Genomic DNA, 20,985 nt, shown 5'->3' with positions numbered 1-20,985 from the left:
CCTCGCTACAGAAAACATCGTCAAATAGGTGCAACAGGCCGAACCTCGAGGAGGACATAAATCCTTGCTAAGAATTTCATCCACCAGGGAAGGGATGAAACCCAATAGAACAAGAAAGACTAACCCGAAACCCCCCTTACCCTTAAGAACCCTCGGCAAGGATTAGGAAGTCAAGACCTAGGGGTTTGACCCACTAAACCGACTGGGTCCAGACTTCTGGACATCCGAGGGGAACGTGCACGGAAACCATCACGAGAATTCCCCTGGAAGCCATAGAAACGAAGGGGACTTCGACACGGGAAGAGAAGATCAAACGAAAATCTTAGAATCAAACAAAGCCAAGGAAAAGGGACCACCAGTTCGACTGCACGCCAAAACCAAGCCCCAAACAGGCATAATCACTCAAAGCCAAGAGTCCTTAGCCCCTTTCCCTCCCCTTGCCAATCAAGTACCATTTCGTTAAAGAATCCGTCCTATCACTCCAAACCTCGCTCTCGATCCCTCATTACAGACGAACCCGTACAAGGTGGCAACCTTCCTTCCTGTATTACGACCTTGAGACATCGACCCTATCCGCCCCTCGACTTTGAAACCTAGCCCTTACACTCCTTACACCCCTTTAAACCCAGACCAAGAAAACATATATATATATATATATATATATATATGTATGTATATCTACCTCTAGAACTCGTGCTTAAGGATCAATGAACATTGTACGATGGGTCATCCTATGTATCCAAGTCCCTTTTATTGTGCACAAGGGCATGGGACTTGTCAGGACATGAATCTGTGCATTTTTGGGGTCTTTCCCGAAGGAATTGACTATTCCTAGTCACTTTCCCGCGGGTCCCCAACAGGTCCTTGACGGGACCTTGGCGGGTCCTTGGCAGGAGCTTGGCAGGCGGACGACCGCCCACCTCGCGCCCACTGGTACAATGTGCTGATTTCTTAACCCCTCATTTTATTGATTTGTGGCGCACTTGTGTGCCTCGATTGAGGAATGTGAGTCTTGGGTAAGGAACCATGGACCACCTAAACATAGTGTCCTACGTAAAAGACCTTGACGCACGAGACACCATCGGGAAATCACAATCAATTACATTGCACGAGTAATTGAAATCGGATCCTACGATACAACCGACTAGGGATGTTTGGCGTAAAGGATTGCGCAAACCAAGGAGGCGAGTTGGGAACTCGTACTAAGAACCCACGAAAACCTTAAAAGTCAAAATGCTAAGGAGGGACCGGGACTCCTCCAAACCATGGACATCGTTCGAGCAAATCAGAGGACTCCTTACAAGTTGTATGGAATCAAGAACTACGTATCCCATGGTGCTAAGCAAAAGGGTGAAGAACACATTTCGCACCAAGACTTCAAAGGTCATTAAGGACCTACAAGGAGATAAGGTGACTCGTAAATTCGCCGAGTCATCCCACAACGAGATTTGGTAACCGACTGCGCTTTAAAAGAAAAAGGGCACGCAAGGACACCTTCATCATTAAGAATAACACAAACAGGGCACAACAATGCTGAACCTCGGGTAAGACATGAAGTCTTACTAAGAATTTCGTCCACTAAAGAGGAGATGAAATTCAATAAAAAGAGAAATTCAACCCAAAATCCATCGACTCCCAAGAGACTTTGGGAAGAAATTGGGAAATGCACCCTAAGAGATTGGCTTGGTTGACCCAACTCGGTCAAGACCTTGGGCGCATTAAAGAAGTAAGTGTTGAATCACCACGGGAAATTCCCTCAAGAAAGAAGAGAAGGATGAAACCTTAGCCTGGGAAGCAAGGTCTAACAAGGATCTTAAAGTCAAGCAAGCACCAACACCAAGGAAGGAGGATCATCAGCTCGTCGGCGCATCGTGATCAAAGCATCTAACCAGATTATTCACTTGGGATCGAGAAACCTTAACCCATCCTAGCCGAATTCCTTTCCCTCCCTTGGAAAATCGGCCCCTTCCTTATTTCAAAACCCTTTCTACCCTTCAGACCCCATTCTCAATCCCATGTTTTAACGATTCCATATAAATGGCAACCTCACAACCTAAGTTGCAATCTCGAAAACTTGATCCTAATTCCTGAATTCACCGTGTCCTCAAGTTTGAAACCCACTCTCTTAAACCTGTAAAACCTAATCGCTCCCAAAAACCCAACACACATAGGCGTGCAAGTATACAATTTCCCCGTGGAATACCTTCTCTATAGGACCACGGTTCTTCCCTTGACTCGTTAACCCTGCAATGATTTCCAAGCTTCGGGGACGAAGCTTCTCGTAAGGGGGGGAGAGTGTAACACCCCGTGTTACGGCCTTCAATCCCGGATTAATTATTAAATTAATCCCGTTAATAATAATTAAATATGATTTAATTCGGTTAGGTTTCCTTTAATTAATTAATAAAGGTCCACCATGAACCATGGACCCTTGCCTAAATTAGAGTCCTAAGCCTATTAGGAATAAAGAAAGTAAACCCTTTACTATTCAGATTCTAATTAGGAATCCTAGACCTAGTTATCTATTATGAATAAAGGAAGTAGGCCTTTTACTATTCAGACTACGATTAGGATTCCCTTTAATTAATTAATATGGTCCACTATGGACCATGGACCCTTATCCCTAAACCCAATCCTTAGTTCCAAAAGGAATAGAATTAGCAAGCCTATAATATTAGTTCCTAATTAGGACTCCTAAATATATAAATAAGGGACTTAGGAGACACCTAGAACTGCCCAGACGCCTAGACGCCCCATCACCCCAGGAGAGCTCCAAGAATTCCCTTAGAAGAAATCAAGAAAGCAAGAAAGCTTAAAGAAAGATCCTTCATAGCCAAGGAATTAATTAAGGCTAAGAGGTAACCCATGTCTCAACAAAACCTATTTTCATAGCTATGATTTCCCCTTAGGGTTTCCCCCACATTATTGTGAATGGCGAAATTATGATGATTATTATTGATGTTGATTTGATGATTCCATGGGGAATCTTGATAATCTTGATAATTGGGAGTTTCTTGATAATGATGATATTCTTGATGATTAATTCGGGATCCTTGATGATTATGTGTTGTTCTTGATGATTAATTGGCATCCTTGATGTTTGTGTGTTATTCTTACCGAATCTTGCAATTAGAAGATGAATCGTATTCTTGTTGACATAAAAGTAATTAGAACCCTAGGTTGTATCGTATGATCTTATTCTTGGATTATCGGGTGGGGAAATCGCATGTTTGGGTGTTGATTATATTTAGAAAAGCATGATAGGTTATGTGTCGTTCGTTTCTCGTAATTGATCCGTTAATTGTCTACGTGTTGTCGTTAATTGCGTTGTAAAGTGTCTAAGCATGGTTTCGGGTTCCACAACGGTTCCCGGGGCAAAAAGTGATGAAAAGAGTCAGTGGGGGGTAGGTGGGGGTAGGGGACCCGCCACCTACCCGTGGCAACTCCGGGCAGTTCCGGCAGCGGGTAGCCGGCGGGCGGGCAGCTGCCCGCCGGGCACCCGCTGCCCGGAACAGTGCTGGCCGGCGGGTGGACCCCCACCCACCGGCTACCCGCTGGAATTTTCCCCCCCTCGGGACCCCGGCTTCCCCGTTTGATGTTTCCCCGATCCCCGTGGTGTCCCAACGGACCCCGTTTGTCGTGCCTATGTCTAGTTTGATATTTCGGGTACCGTTCGTAGGTTTATGAGTCTATTATATTGCATGCTAGTTGAATTGGTATCCCGTTGACCTAGGTGGAAGAAGTATGACCCCCTTAGGACTATTCTTAGTACGTGATGGATCACGCATAAGGTTGTTATACGCTTTATCCCCCTTCCCAATGTGTAATGTGGGTTGCATGTGCTTGCTATGTGTTATGTGTGCGTGTTACCCCAATTCGGTTGCAATCGGATTGGTTATCCTGAGCTGCGGTTCAGAAGCCGACTATGGTCAGATGGGAATTCCTGGCTGTAGTCGGATCACGGTATCCTGGGCTGCGGTCCAGAAGCTGGTTGTAGTCAGATGGGAATTCCTGGCTGCAATCAGGTGACATCTTTCCTGAGCTGCGGTTCAGAGGCTGGCTGTAGTCAGATGGGAATTCCTGGCTACAGTCAGATGACATACTCTCTTGTGCTGCGGTCCACTGTTTGGTTGCGATCAAACATTATGATGAGCTGCGGTTCATCGGTCGGTTGCGATCGGCCTCCCCGTGTTGCGATACGGGGCATGGTGCTGTGGGGCCGTGTCAGAGCTATATGCGCTGACCCGCATGTATGGGCATGCGAGTGGTCCTGTGGCGCCAACAACGTGCGTTATGTGTTGTGATATGGACGAGTTGTGATTATGAGTGTTTTGGGGGATGTGACTATGGGATTTATATTGGGGATTGTTCATGTTGGGTTATGATCATTGTTTATGCTCTGCCTTACCTGCCTTATCTGTTGTGAACTGCATATGCTCGTTATAACTGTTGCTTGTGTCTGACCTTATCTGTCGAGTCATTCCCGGTTTTAAAGCTAGAGTTCGTAGGATATATTCTCATGCTCAAAATGGTTTTCGCATATCTATATATATCTCTATATGTATTGTATTTCAACGCGTTGGAGTGGGTTACCAGCATCTCTCGCTGAACAGATATATTTGGCTTTCAGGCACAGAAGATTAAGTCACTGGAGTGCGCTAGAACTTAGAAGTAGACAGTTTCCCTTTTGGCCTGCGTGCCACGTTTACGTATTTACGCTTTGAGGATATTAGTTAGTTAGCTTGTGCACTTGGGTTCTCTAGCCCAGGTGTGGCATAGCACCCTGAACGCTTGTATTTATATCTTGGGATTTAATAAGATTCTACCTTTATTATAAGTTTTAAATGTCTTGAAAATCTGGGGTGTTACACAAGACCTGGCCATGGAGAAGCTTGCTCAGTTCCGGGGGTATACCATCCGGCATATACCCCGATTGGATAATGCCGATGCGGACATCTTGTCTAAGTTGGCTCAAGACGCCCCGGAACATATGTCAAAGATAGCTCGGATTCTGGTGATCCCGAGACACAGCATCCATCGCCTACCAGTCAATCCAATCCAGCCGGTAGAAGATAATTGGATTACCGATCTGAAGGAGTTCCTCGAGCACGGTCGACTTCCGGACGACCCCCAACATGCTCGGAAGGCCAAGCTTAGAGCCCCGAGGTTCCAAGTCTTGGACGGTCGTCTTTACAGGCGATCGTACGGAGGCCCTCTTATGCGTTGCTAGACCGCATTTGAGGCTGATTTGGTCATGAAGGAATTGCATTCGGGTATTTGTTCTTCACACACAGGAGGCCGATCGCTAGCCCGTCGTATCATGCTGATCGGGTACTATTGGCCGTCCTTCCAGCTAGACTGTGAAAAGTTAGCTCGGGAATGTGAGACGTGCCAACTGTTTGTCCGGATGCCCGGACAACCGGCAACCTTCTATCATCCGGTCACGACTGCAATTCCCTTTGCTAGGTGGGGGGTAGACATCTTGGGCCCTTTCACTCAGCTCTCCGGTCGGAGAAAGTTCGTGATTGTCGCCATTGATTATTTTTCCAAGTGGATAGAAGCCGAGCCTTTAGCCACGATCACCTCTCAACAGTGTGCTCGGTTCCTTTGGCGCAATGCAATTTCCCGCTTTGGCGTGCCTATGCATCTCATCAGCGACAACGGCCGCCAATTCGTAAGCCAGTATTTCCAAAACTTCTTGGCCACGATCGGGACGAATCACGTCCGGTCGTCGGTGGCTTACCCGCAGGGGAATGGGCAAGTTGAAAACGCTAACCGGACGATTTTGGAAGGTCTAAAAAAGAAGCTACACTCGGCTGGTCGTAGTTGGGCCGATGAGTTGCCATATGTATTATGGACTTATCGGACGACCCCGAGGGAGGCTACCTTGGAGAACCCTTTCGCCCTGGTTTATGGAGCAGAAGCCCGACTCTCGATCGAGGCTTGGATCCCGACCGATCGAGAAAGAACTTACAACGCGGAGGAGAACGAACATGCGATGGTCGTGGATCTCGATGGGGTCGAAGAGAAGAGATAGCTAGCCGCTCGGCGTATGGCCGAGTATCAGAAGCGAGTCAAGAGTTCAAAGGACGTCCGTGTCAACCCTCGTTACTTTCAGGTGGGAGATTACGTTCTACGACGAAGGGAGGCCAGCCAACCTTTGGAGGGCGGGAAGCTAGCTCAAAATTGGGAAGGGCCGTACATCATCAGCGCTATCATACGGCCGGGGACATACCGACTGGAGACGACAGCCGGTCGGGTAACCGAGGGGACTTGGAATTCCGAGCACCTCGTTATGTTTAGGCACTAGCCTATTTTTTGTAATTTTTGGACGAATTGGGGGCTCGACCTGCGAGTTAGTCCCGGTCACCATTTATTTATCCGCTGCGAGCGGGAAGGTTTAATGTACATACGATCGGTGATTGCTCAACCGTTTGCATACGGTGGCCCGGTCAGTTATTTCCTTTACCTTCATTGCACGCAGATCAATTCATCGCCAAGTTACATCGACCGGGCGAGTCTCTCGACCGGTCAAATGCACTCCTCTTCGGCGGATATTTGGGTCACGCCACCGATCGGGAAAGCCAGAGCTCTCAGCACAATTCCTCGATCTGTCCAACTTCTTTCCACTATTGCACCCACTCGTGCCTTGAGGGCACAATAGTGTGGGGGCTGGGATGAAGGAAGTGTCTATAAGCCCGTCGCTCGGGAAAGAGCCCGACCGTGGAGGCTTACCTATTTTCAAAATTTTGACAAGGCCAGGAGATCGGATAAACTCGATCGGGTAGGCCAGTTTGACGTCGAAATCTTGGACGCACGACCGGGCCATAAGGCCATAGGGTCGGGCGTCGAACAAGTCGAGTAGTGCATGACCGGGCCAAAAGGCCATGAGGTCGAGCATTAAGGGTCGGCACATGCATGACTAAAAATAGAAGTGCGAAAAGAGAGAACGAGCACAAAAATAGAAGTGCGAAAAGAGAGAACGAGCACAACAAGTTTGACAAAAACGAATTTTATTAATTAAGAGAGAGCTCCCGGTACAAACTCGGGACCGGGCTCCCGATCAAGGTTATTACAAACAGAAGTAAACCCTAGTCTACTTCTTCGCGGCCTCGGCATCGCCCTTCTTTGTCAACCCCGCTTCGCTCGAGGTGGCCACGGCTCCGCTCGCCTTAGTTTGCTCTTTTGGCTCGAAAGGCGTAAGCCCCGGGTCGGGTATATCATCGGGGAGCGTAGTTAGGACCAGCTGAAGATCATCCCCTTCAAGGGCTTGTTCCATGATCTTCTGTGTCTGTTCGCGCATTTTCCGTTGGCCGGCTTTGTATGCCCACCGGCCAAACGTCCATACCAGCTTCTCCCCGATCTCGGTGCCCCGAACGGACCGGAGAAAATGAGTGCCTGACTCGTTGTCCCGGAAGAGGTGTCGGGCGAGTTCGTCCGGGTTGTTTTGACGAGCTTTCAGCTCGGCCACCTCCCCGACCGCCTGCTGGGCGACCTGTTCTGAGAGATCCCGCTCCGCTTTCACCTTCTTGAGCTCTGCCTCAAGGTCCCGGATCTCCTATAATCGCCGGTTGGCGACTTTCTTCAGGGCCTCGGCTTCATTGGCCTGTAAGGCCCGTTGTTGAAGGGACTGGGCCACTCGGGAGATCTGCAGTGCATAAAAACGATCGAGTTAGCCGAGTGGAGTTACTTGCATAAAAATTAAAAGAAGGAAACAGGTTTACCTCAGCCAGGTCGTAGCCGATTTTCTCGGCTACCTGGCTCGGGGTCAGCTTCATAACATCCTCCTTGGCCGGCCCGGCGTTGCCGATCCGAGCAAGAATCGACGATCCGCCTTTACTGCCCCCGCCTGAGGGACTCGGAGACATTCTTCTCCGTCGCCTTCTCCTTCCCCTTCCCGACCGCCACCCGGGCCACCAGGACCTCAGATGCGTCCACCACGTAGCCTTCAGCCGTGGTGACGGTCGATGCCCCTATGGGTCGAGCAACCGGAACCTCTTTTCCCCCGGCCGGCTTGGTCTGGGCTTTCTTCTTGTCAAGCGAAATCATGGCCACCGGGCGTAAAGGGATGTCCTCATCACCAAAGCCGGTCATCTCTGCAAGCAAAAAAGAGGGTTAGATCAAGTTAGAGGCACGGTCGGGCTACTAAGGTCGGAAGAGGAGTTAATGTTGGGCCTTTGCCCTTCCGTTTGCCCCGAGCGGGCATCCTTACGATCGTCACGCCCCGGGGTTCGGGCTTGTACTTCTCAGGCACGTTGTATACGGGCTCGGGTAAGTTGGCCGCCTCAAGGGACTCGGGCGTCTTGAAGATTCGGTACTCATAAATCTCGCCCGAGATCTTGGTAACGACGTGTATAAGGGCCTGGGTCTCGATTGGGATGACTTGCTTTCGAAAGCGCTGACTCCAGACCCTCTCGACCGGGAGGATCCACGGATCGTACTTCACTGAGAAGATCCGGTTCTTCCACCCCCGGTTGTTCCCGGGCAGCCCCTCAATCGAGCACTTATCTGCTCGGGACTGGGTCATCAAAAATCCGCCCCCGTACGCGGCTGCCAACACCTTCACCTGGTAAACAAAATTGAATAGTTCCATGGTGCAGGCCAAGTTGTGCCGGCTGCAAATCTGGGGGAAGCACGCGATCATCCGGTGCGCGTTCGGGCAGATCTGTCCGGGCATAACTTGATAATAGCCCAAGAATGCGGTGAGGAGGCTTGAAAAGGGGAAAGTGATCGGGGCCATTAGTGAGTCGTTGTAACACCCCGTGTTACGGCCTTCAATCCCGGATTAATTATTTAATTAATCCCGTTAATAATAATTAAATATGATTTAATTCGGTTAGATTTCCTTTAATTAATTAATAAGGTCCACCATGAACCGTGGACCCTTTCCTAAATTAGAGTCCTAAGCCTATTAGGAATAAAGAAAGTAAACCCTTTACTATTCAGACTCTAATTAGGAATCCTAGACCTAGTTATCTATTAGGAATAAAGGAAGTAGGCCTTTTACCATTCAGACTACGATTAGGATTCCCTTTAATTAATTAATATGGTCCACTATGGACCATGGACCCTTATCCCTAAAATAAGCCCTTAGTCCTATAAGGAATAGAATTAGTAAACCCATACCATTCAGACCCTAATTAGGAGTCTTAAATATATAAATAGGGATATAGGAGGCACCTAGATCTTTCACCACCATAATCTCTCACCACACAAGAAGTTCCAAGAATCCCCTTAGGAGAAATCAAGAAAGAAGAAGGCTTAAAGAAAGACCCTTCATAGCCAAGGAATTAATTAAGGCTAAGAGATAACCCATGTCTCAACAAAACCTATTTTCATAGCTATGATTCCCCTCTTAGGATTTTCCCATAATTATTGTGTATTGATGATTTGTGATATTATTATTGATGATCGGTGGGATGATTTCATGGGTGATCTTGATGATGAGAGGTTCTTGATAATTATGGTGTTCTTGATGATTATATGACGTTCTTGATGATCATATGATGTTCTTGATGTTTATGGGATATTCTTACCGAATCTTGATATTAGAAGATGAATTGTGTTCTTGTTGATTTAAAAGTGATTAGAACCCTAGGTTGCATCGTGAAACACGTATGGTAATATTCTTGGTGTATTGGGCGGGAATTCGCATGTTTGGGCGTTGATTATATCTAGAAAAGCATGATAGGTTATGTGTCGTACGTTTCTTGATTTTGATCCGTTAATTGTCTACGTGTGTTATCAATTTCGTTTGAAAGTGTCTAAGCATGGTTTCGGGTTCCACAAAGGTTCCCGGAGTGTTTTTGGTGAAAAAGAGTCAGTGGGGGGTAGGTGGGGGTAGGGGACCCGCCACCTACCCACGGCCAAAAGGAGCCTCGCCGGCAGTGGGCGGGCAGCTGCCCGGAACAGTGCCGCTGGAGGGTGACCCCTCACCCACTGGCTACCCGCTGGTTTGTAGTTGAAGGAGTTTGGAGAATAAAGTATTGTCTTGTTATTTACACTCTGTCTACAAGCAAATACACAGCACCATATATATAGGTAGAAGATGGAATACTAATAGAGCCCTAGGGATACTAACAGACATAGCCCTAGGGATACTAACAGACATAGAAACTGAACAGTCATAGGAAATAATAAAAGCATAATAATGAGTCTCAACATCCCCCCTCAAGCTGGAGCATGAATATCAAAAGCTCCAAGCTTGGTACACAAATATTCAACTCTGGGACCTCTTAAAGCTTTGGTGAAGATATCAGCCTACTGATCATTTGTACCCACGAATGAGGTAACGATTTCCCCGGATGTAATCTTTTCGCGAATAAAATGACAATCGACTTTGATGTGTTTTGTTCTCTCATGAAAGACAGGATTGGATGCAATATGCAAGGCTGCTTGATTGTCGCACATCAGTTTAATAGGCCCTTTCATGCAAAGATTTAATTCAGTCAAGAGATGCTTTAACCAGATTAGTTCACATGTTCCCAAGGCTATTGACTGATATTCTGCCTCTGCACTTGATCGAGCCACCACATTTTGCTTCTTACTTTTCCAAGATACTAGATTGCCACCAAGAAAAATGCAGTACCCTGAAGTTGACTTTCTATCCCAAGAGCACCCAGCCCAATCTGCATCAGTATAACCAACAATCTCTGTATTTCCACGATCCTTGTATAAAACACCATTCCCGGGAGACTTCTTGATGTATCGTAGGATCCTAATGACAGCTTCCCAATGGCTATCACACGGAGAATCCAAAAATTGACTCACAACGCTAACTGCAAAAGAGATGTCAGGGCGAGTGACGGTTAAGTACAACAATTTTCCAACCAATCTTCGATATCTTCCTGGATTTGAAAAGGGCTTCCCTTGTTCCGGTACAAGCTTAATGTTAGGATCCATGGGAGTATCAATAGGTCTGCAATCACTCATACCTGTTTCCTCTAATATGTCTAAAGCATATTTTCAATGAGATATACAAATCCCTTGCTTTGACTGGGCAACTTCTATCCCTAAGAAGTATTTTAATTTTCCAAGATCTTTTGTCTCAAAATGTTGGAAAAGATGTTGCTTTAGCTGGAGTATTCCTTCTGCATCATCTCCTGTGATAACAATATCATCGACATAAACAACAAGATAAACGCTCTTACCATGTCGATGCCGGTAGAATACAGAATGATCCACTTTGCTTTGGACTAACCCAAACTCTTGCAGAACTGTACTAAAACGTCCGAAACAGGCACGTGGAGACTGTTTCAATCCATAAAGAGAACGTTTTAATTTGCAAACCAAATCAGTCTCCCCCCCTTGAGCAACAAAACCCGGAGGTTGCTCCATATACACCTCTTCTTTTAGATCCCCATGTAAAAAGGCATTCTTGATGTCAAGCTGGTATAGAGGCCAATGATGGATGGCAGCAATAGACAGAAAGATTCTGATAGAAGAGATCTTGGCTACGGGTGAGAACGTATCAGTGTAATCAACGCCAAACACTTGACAATACGCCTTGGCTACAAGGCGAGCTTTGAGTCTATCTATCTGTCCATCAGGCCCAACTTTGACATTATAAACCCAACGACAACCAACAATTGTTTTGCCAGGAGGTAATGGAATCAAGTCCCAAGTTCCCGAGGATTGCAAAGCAACCATTTCATCTACCATAGCTTGCTGCCAACCAGGATGGGAAAGAGCTTCCCTAACTGAATTAGGAACAGAAACAGATGATAAACTGGAGATGAAAGCATTGTAAACAGGGGAAAACCGGTGATAAGAGACAAAATTATATATAGGGTAGGGATTGCGAGTAGACCGGTTACCTACCCGACTAGCAATGGGCGGACTGGAGATTGGAGCAGGACCCGAATCCGAGGGAAGAGACCGCTCAGGAGATGAATCAGCAGGTTCAATGTTTGCAGCAGTAGTGGTTGGTGGTAATTTTGACCGACGATGATAGGTGAACTGGAAAGGAGAAACAGTGTGGGTTTGTGATGGATTGGGAGGTAGGACAACAGGAGATATTGGTATTTCTGTCCCTCCTTCAAATGAGGGAACTGGTAGGACATCAGGAAAAGGATCCATTACCAAACACAATGGACGGAAGAGACTTAGAGTTTGTGAGATGGGTCAATAAGGAAGAATTACCACATATATGTTCGGAGGCACCTGAATCAAGGACCCATGGTCCGAGAGGTCTAGATTGAGAAACAAGGGCAGCATGAGTCTCTCCCGTATGAGCCAAAGGAGTGAAAACAGTAGCTTGGGCATTAGCCTTAAACCGTGCAAACTCTTCATATTCTGCAAGAGAGACATTTTTAGAACCTGATTCTTCTAGTTTGAGTTGAGCCACATTTGTAGGAGCAGGCAACGGTTTCCCGTGCAGTTTCCAACATCGGTCCCGTGTGTGTCCAAATCTATTGCAGTAATCACAGTATCTAGCATTTTTCTGCCCACTATGGTCTTTATTCTGATTGCCTAGATTATTACCACGACTTCCTTAGATCATAAGAGCAGATTGTTCTGTAGTGGATGCAGAAGTTTCACCAGGAAAAGAGGCCACTTGAAGAAGGCGTTTGAAAAACTCTTGGACCCCTGGCACACCTTTATCCCCAAGAATCTGGTTTCGAGTATTCTCAAACTCGGGGCCTAATTTAGTCAAAACCAGAACAACAAAAAACTTTTCACATTGTGCAATCTGTTCATCAGGTGTCCCTCCAACGGGTAAAAGCTTATTAAACTCAGTTAATAAACCTTGAGTTTTCCCAAGAAAGGCTTCCATACTCATACCATCCTTCTTTAAATTAACCAAATTATCAACAACTGTGTAACATTGTGAAATATCATTAGTGTACAAGGATTTGGCTTGACTCCATACCTCAACACATGTTTTAAAAACTCTAAATAGTTGAATTAACTCAGGTGAAAGGGATTGCCATAGAAGACTACAAAGTTTTGCATCCACCCTTTTCCAAATTGCCTTCTCATTTTCTGGTACCTCAGTTTCTACCCCATGTTCCAAGTGGTCAATAACACCCTGGCCCATAAACCACATTTCAACGGCATCCGACCAAGAGTGGTAGTTTTGTGACCCACATAATTTTTCAGAGGTAATAACTGGATTTCGAGATAAATTAGGCACAAACACTGAGCGAGAAATAGCATTTTCAACATTGGTAGAAGTAGCATTTTCAACATTGGTAGAAGTTTCCTCGGTTCCAGTTGAAGACATAGTTGATAAAAAGGAAGAATATTACCAGGAAAGCCAGAGGAGGGTCGAAAATGGAACTGGAAAATATCGCCGGAGGAGCTCTCACGCGCCGGCGCGTGGAGGCGCGTGACGGCGGAAGGCTGCGAGTGAGGTGGCGCGTGAGGGCGCATGCGGTGGCGGTTTGAGACGGGACTTCGACGGCCGGGGTCGCCTGCACTTTCAGACCGGCGGTGGTTCTTCGGAACTTTACGAAAACTTGCGATGAGGAGTTTTCGAAGAAGAAGCGTAGACAGACCCTGCACTGCTACTGTTCATCCTCGAAAATACTGTTCATGCTCGGAAATAAAAAGGGATTCAGGCCAATGGTGGCTCTGATACCAAGTTGAAGGCGTTTGGAGAATAAAGTATTGTCTTGTTATTTACACTCTGTCTACAAGCAAATACACAGCACCATATATATAGGTAGAAGATGGAATACTAATAGAGCCCTAGGGATACTAACAGACATAGCCCTAGGGATACTAACAGACATAGAAACTGAACAGTCATAGGAAATAATAAAAGCATAATAATGAGTCTCAACATACCCCACCTTGGGATTTTGGCTTCCCCGTTTGATGTTCCCCCGACCCCCGTGGTGTCCAAACGGACTCCGTCTATCGTGCCTATGTCTAGTTTGATATTTCGGGTACCGTTCGTAGGTTGTATGAGTCTTATATATTGCATGCTAGTTGAATTGGTATCCCGTTGACCTATGTGAAAGAGGTATGAACCCCTTAGGATTATTCTTAGTATGTGAAGAATCACGCATAGGTTTTGTTATACGTTTTCTCCCCCTTCTCAATGTGTTAATGTGGGTTGCATGTGCTTGCTATGTGTTATGTGTGCATGATACCCCAATTTGGTTGCGATCGAATTGGTTATTCCTGAGCTGCGGTTCAGAAGCTGGCTGCGGTCAAATTTACACTCTTGGGCTGCGGTCCACCGTTTGGTTGCGATCAAACGTTTCTACATGAGCTGCGGTTCATATTTCCTGGCTGCGGTCAGATGACATACTCTTGGGCTGCGGTCCACTGTTTGGTTGCGATCAAACATTATGATGAGCTGCGGTTCATCGGTCGGTTGCGATCGACCCCTCCGTGTTGCGATACGGGGCAGGGTGCTGTGGGGCCGTGTCAGAGCTATATGCGCTGACCATCATGTATGGGCATGCGATTGGTCCTGTGGCGCCAACAAAGTGTGCTTATGTGATGAGATATGGATGAGTTGTTGTTATGAGTACCTTGGGGTGTGACTATGGGATTTATGCTAGGGATTCGTATATGTTGGGTTAGGGATATTTATTGTGCTCATCTTTATCTGCTGTGCCTGTTTGTAAACTTTATATGCTTGGTATAATTGTCGTCTGTACTTAGCTATATCTGTTGAGTCTATCCCCGTTTTAAAAGCTAGAGTCTCGTAGGATATATCTTCATGCTTCGAGATGACTTTTCGTATATCTATATATATCTCTATATGTAATGTATTTCAACGCGTTGGAGTGGGTTACCAGCATCTCTCGCTGAACAGATATATTTGGCTTTCAGGCACAGACGAGTAGATCACTGGAGCGCGCTAGAGATTCGAGGCATAGTGTAGATAGTTTCCCTTTCGGCCTGCGTGTCATTTACATTATTACGGAATTTAGTTAGTTAGCCTGTGCATCTGAGTTCTCCAGCTCAGGTGTGGCATAGCACCCCGTACCTAGCTTTATGTTTAACAATGCTCTGTTTGGGATTTAATAAGAGAATACCTTTATTATATAAGTCTTTAAAAGTTTTAAAATTTCGGGGTGTTACAGTTGGTATCAGAGCCTAAGTTTGACCTTAGGATAAGACTCTAAAGACCGGACTTTAGGACATTAGGCTTGAACTCTAGGTACTTAGGAACATAGGATTCAAGAATCTTAGGACGCGCGGTGAGATTGTGAAACCTTCACGTAACCTCCCCTCACCTTATCCCTCTCTAACTTAAAATAACTTCCCCCTACGCTTACCACACCAAGGTAAGGGTGCAGCACACTGACTCATCGATACAATAAATATTGACCCTAAAAAGCAGTAGCATGGCGCCAACAAGAAGACAGTCAAGGATCCCACACTCCTCGAAGAATGAACCCGAACCTTCAACAAAGTCCTCGGGTTAGTGGAATACCTTGAGGAACGCCGCGTAGGGATAGCCTCATTCCACTTCAAGACACGAGGCTGATCTTTGATAAATCCACGAAGAACCCACTTATGGGCAACAACCAGGGGTTCAACTAGGAGTGCCTAAGGGCACGGCTACGGGGACGATTCCATCCCGCACCTGTAAGGGCAACCATGTACGAGGAAAATCCTCCACCTAAAACAATGGATGACCACCATCAGGGAATACCACAAACGATCCCTCCAGCTGGCTCGTTTCGCGCCTGAATTAGATCCTACAGAGACAACCAAGATAAAGAATTCTGTGACAGACCACAACTACGAAACCCAGAAGGCCCTAATTGTAAGCAAACCCCGCACACCCAACGAAGCCTACACTAGTAATGCCAACTTCTACCAAACGGGGAATTTAGGGACAAACCCGAAAGAAGGAGTAACGGAAGTGGGAGACCGCTCCCTCCAGCATGAGCGAACCCTTCCGGAACTGGTTAAGAATGGACGCAACTATCCCAGCCCGGAGACCGGGAACGCCAATTAAATGCAAGAAAGAAAAGTGGTACATAAACAACGTCTTTTCTCAATCGTTAGCACGAATTATCGAAAAGGACTCGATATGACAAGAAGAGGCGACAGACGCATGGAAAGTATCATACAACTAGAGCCTCCCGGCGATAAGGGTCTTACCTGGGAACAAGGACCTTGATGGTTTTAAGACACCGTAAGAAGTACATGTAACACACAAAATCGCCAAAACACCATGCGACGTCAAAGGCAGTCAATCAATGCATTCCATGGAAGAGAAATGCATCACCAAGCACTTGGTCACCAAGGGACTGAACAAAGAACGAGCGACAAGCCGAACTCCAAGAAAAACCAAGAAGGCTTATCATTAATCAAGCAAGGCAAAGACAAAGTTGGCTTATAACCAACCACCCGGTGAAGGTGACGAAGTTGCTAATTGGAAACCGAACCCGACCTACTGAGCAAAAAGAACATGCGAGAGTCTTGACTCATCTATAAACTCGTACCTAAGGATCAATAAAACTATACGATGGGCCACCCTATGTATTCAAGTCCCTTCTATTGTGCACACGGACATGGGGCTTGTAGGGACTTGAATCGGTGCATTCTTGGGATTTTCGCCGAAGGAATTCACTCTTCCTAGTCACCTTCCCGCGGGTTCCCAACGGGACCTTGACGGGACCTTGACGGGTCCCCAACAGGAGCTTGGCAGGCGGACGACCGCCCACCTCGCGCCCACTGGTACAATGTGCTGATTTCTTAACTCCTCACTTTATTGATTCATGGCGCACTTGTGTGCCTCGATTGATGAACGCGAGTCTCGGGTAAAGAACCATGGGTCGCCCAAACATGGTGTCATCGGTAAAAGACCTTGACACGCAAGACACCATCGGAAAAGCACAACCAATCGCATTACACGTGGGGTTGAAGTTGGACTCTACGATGCAACCGACTAGGGATGATTGGCATAAAGGATTGTGCAAACCAAGGAGGCGAGTTGGGAACTCGTGCTAAGGACTCACAAAGACCTTAAAAGTCAAAATGCTAAGGATGGACCGGGACTCCTTCAAACCATGGATATCGTTCAAGCAAATCAGAGGACTCCTTACAAGTTGTATGGAATCAAGAACTACGTAGTCCGTGGTGCTAGGCAAAAAGTAAAAAGCACATTTGTGCCAAGATCTCAAGGGTCATTAAGGACCCACAAGGAAATGAGATGACTGGTAAAGTCACCGAGTCATTCCACAACGAGGTTAGGTAACCAACTGCGCTTCAAAAGGAAAAGAGCATGCAAGGACACCCTCACCATTAAAAGTAACACAAAAAGGCACAACTAGTCGAACCTCGGGGAAGACATGAAGTCTTACTAAGAATTTCATTCACTAAAGAGGAGATGAAATTCAATAAGAAGGGAAAATCAACCCAAAGTTTACCGACTCCCAAGAAACTTTGGGAAGAATTTCGGAAGTGCGCCCTAAGAGATTGGCTTGGTTGACCAAACTTGGTCAAGACCTTGGACGCATTAAAGAAGTAAGTGTTAAATCATCACGGGAGATTCCCTCAAGATAGGGGAGAAGGATGAAACCTTAGCCTGGGAAGCAAGGTCTAACAAGGATCTTAAAGTCAAGCAAGTGCCAACACCAAGGAAGAAGGATCATCAGTTCGTCAATACGTCGTGATCAAAGCATCAAACCAGAATAGTCACTTGAAGATCGAGAACCCTTAACCCATCCTAGCCGAATTCCCTTCCCTCCCTCGGAAAATCGGCCCCCTCCTTATTTCAAAACCCTTTCTACCCTTCAACCACACCCTTGATCCCGTATTTTAACGATTCCATACAAGGTGGCAACCTCGCACCCTAAGTTGCAACCTTGAAAACTTTGATCCTAATTCCTAAATTCACTTTGTCCTCAGGTTTGAAACCCACCCTCTTAGCCCTTTAAACCTAATCATGCCCAAAAACCAAACACACATAAACATACAATTATACAGTTTCCCCGTAGAATGCTTTCACTATAGGACCACCGTACTACTTTGGACTCGTTACCCCCGCAATGATTTCTAAGCTTTGGGGACGAAGCTTCTCGTAAGGGGGGGAGAGTGTAACACCCCGTGTTACGGCCTTCAATCCCGGATTAATTATTTAATTAATCCCGTTAATAATAATTAAATATGATTTAATTCAGTTAGGTTTCCTTTAATTAATTAATAAGGTCCACCATGAACCGTGGGCCCTTGCCTAAATTAGAGACCTAAGCCTATTAGGAATAAAGAAAGTAAACCCTTTACTATACAGACTCTAATTAGGAATCCTAGACCTAGTTATCTATTAGGAATAAAGGGAGTAGGCCTTTTACTATTCATACTACGATTAGGATTCCCTTTAATTAATTAATATGGTCCACTATGGACCATGGACCCTTATCCCTAAAATAAGCCCTTAGTTCTATAAGGAATAGAATTAGTAAACCCATACCATTCAGACCCTAATTAGGAGTCTTAAATATATAAATAGGGATATAGGAGGCACCTAGATCTTTCACCGCCATAATCTCTCACCACACAAGAAGTTCCAAGAATCCCCTTAGGAGAAATCAAGAAAGAAGAAGGCTTAAAGAAAGACCCTTCATAGCCAAGGAATTAATTAAGGCTAAGAGGTAACCCATGTCTCAACAAAACCTATTTTCATAGCTATGATTTCCCACGTAGGATTTCCCCATATTATTGTGTATTGATGATTTGTGATATTATTATTGATGATTGATGGGATAATTCCATGGGTGATCTTGATATTGAGAGATTCTTGATAATTATGGTGTTCTTGATGATTATGAGGAGTTCTTGATGTTTATATGTCGTTCTTGATAATTGTATGGCATTCTTGATGCTTATGTGATATTCTTACCGAATCTTGTAATTAGAAGACGAATCGTATTCTTGTTGGTATAAAAGTGATTAGAACCCTAGGTTGTATCGTATGATATTATTCTTGGTGTATCAGGTGGGGAAATCGCATGTTTGGGTGTCGATTATGTTTAGAAAAGCTTGATAGGTTATGTGTCGTACGTTTCTCGTATTTGATCCGTTAATTGTCTACGTGTTGACCGTTAATTGCGTTGTAAAGTGTCTAAGCATGGCTTCGGGTTTCACAATGGTTCCCGGGGCGTTTTGTGTATAAAGAGTCAGTGGGGGGTAGGTGGGGGTAGGGGACCCGCCACCTACCAGCGGCCAAAAGGGACGTCTCCGGCAGCAGGCAGCCGGCGGGCGGGCAGCTGCCCGCCGGCGACCCGCTGCCCGGAACAGTGCTTACCGGCGGGCAGCCGGCGGGTGGCCCCCCACCCACCGGCTACCCGCTGGAAATCTCCCCCATTCGGGACCCCGGCTTCCCCGTTTGATGTTTCCCCGATCCCCGTGGTGTCCCAACGGACTCCGTTCATCGTGCCGTGTCTAGTTTGATGTTTCGGGTACCGTTCGTAGGTTTATGAGTCTTTTATATTGCATGCTAGTTGAATTGGTATCCCGTTGACCTAGGTGGAAGAAGTATGAACCCCTTAGGACCATTCTTAGTATGTGAAGGATCATGCATAGGTTTTGTTATACGCTTTCTCCCCTTCCCAATGTGTTAATGTGGGTTGCATGTGCTTGCTATGTGTTATGTGTGCATGATACCCCAATTCGGTTGCGATCGGATTGGTTATTCCTGAGCTGCGGTTCAGAAGCTGGCTGCGGTCAGATTTACACTCTTGGGCTGCGGTCCACCGTTTGGTTGCGATCAAACGTTCCTACATGAGCTGCGATTCATATTTCCTGGCTGCGTTCAGATGACATTCTCTTGGGCTGCGGTACACTATTTGGTTGCGATCAAACATTATGGTGAGCTGCGGTTCATCGGTCGGTTGCGATCGACCTCTCCGTGTTGCGATACGGGGCAGGGTGCTGCGGGGCCGTGTTAGAGCTATATGCGCTGACCCTCATGTATGGGCATGCGATTGGTCCTGTGGCGCCAACAAAGTGTGCTATGTGATGAGATATGGATGAGTTGTGATTATGAGTATCTTGGGGGATGTGACTATGGGAGTTATGCTGGGAATTGTTTATGTTGGGTTATGATTATTAATTGTGCTCAGCTTTATCTGTCTTGCCTGTTGTGGATTGTATACGCTTGATATAACTGTTGCTTGTGTCTAGCCTTATCTGTCGAGTCATTCCCGATTTTAAAAGCTAGAGTTCGTAGGATATATCTTCATGCTCAAAATGGTTTTCGTATATCTATATATATCTATATGTATTGTATTTCAACGCGTTGGAGTGGGTTACCAGCATCTCTCGCTGAACAGATATATTTGGCTTTCAGGCACAGACGAGTAGATCACTGGAGCGCGCTAGAGATTCGATGCATAGTGTAGATAGTTTCCCTTTCGGCTTGCGTGCCATTTACATTATTACGGAATTTAGTTAGTTAGCCTGTGCATCTGAGTTTTCCAGCTCAGGTGTGGCATAGCACCCCGTACCTTTATGTTTAAACAATGCTCTGTTTGGGATTTAATAAGAAAATACCTTTATTATATAAGTCTTTAAAAGTTTTAAAATTTCGGGGTGTTACATCACCGCCGCCCACCTTGCCCACACGGAAAAACGCACCGCCGGAGCCCCGCCGAAAAAGTCACACCACCAGAGCACTTGCCGGAAAACGCCACTTGAAAGAAAAAGAAAATGCCGAAAAAGCCCCTCGGAACCCGCACCCCGGAGTGGAGCAACGCCGATTACACCATAATCGGAAGTAAAGCCCTTAAACCCGACCAATTCTCTCCGGAATTGGTTGATATGCTTAAACACCAAGGTCTCCTAAATACATATCTCACCATTAAGGGGGATACATACCCCGAATTGGAGAAAGAATTCTATCAGCATCTTATAGCCACCAAACGGGGTGACAAACTAGAAATCACCACCAAAGTCCGCGGCAAGGAAATTGTGCTTTCCGAAGGCCGACTGGCCAAGCTCTTGAAATTGACCACCACGGGTGTGTCTAACTACGACCGAAAGGGGTGAATAGATACCCAAAACACGGGG

At 46.1% G+C, this 20,985-nt stretch overlaps 1 protein-coding gene across 1 annotated transcript; it reads right to left on the bottom strand.

The window, feature by feature from the left end:
* Positions 1-10,260: 10,260 nt before the first annotated feature.
* Positions 10,261-10,932, bottom strand: LOC109189582 (uncharacterized mitochondrial protein AtMg00810-like). The gene has a single exon (XM_019340192.1). It carries the CDS (start codon positions 10,930-10,932, stop codon positions 10,261-10,263), a length of 672 nt encoding a protein of 223 aa, XP_019195737.1.
* Between the last annotated feature and the right edge of the window lie 10,053 nt (positions 10,933-20,985).

Source organism: Ipomoea nil, unplaced genomic scaffold (assembly GCF_001879475.1).
Source record: "Ipomoea nil cultivar Tokyo-kokei standard unplaced genomic scaffold, Asagao_1.1 scaffold1558, whole genome shotgun sequence".
Classification (NCBI taxonomy): Eukaryota; Viridiplantae; Streptophyta; class Magnoliopsida; order Solanales; family Convolvulaceae; genus Ipomoea; species Ipomoea nil.
The sequence above is the reverse complement of the archived record's forward strand: the minus strand, read 5'-3'. Positions and strand labels throughout refer to the sequence as shown.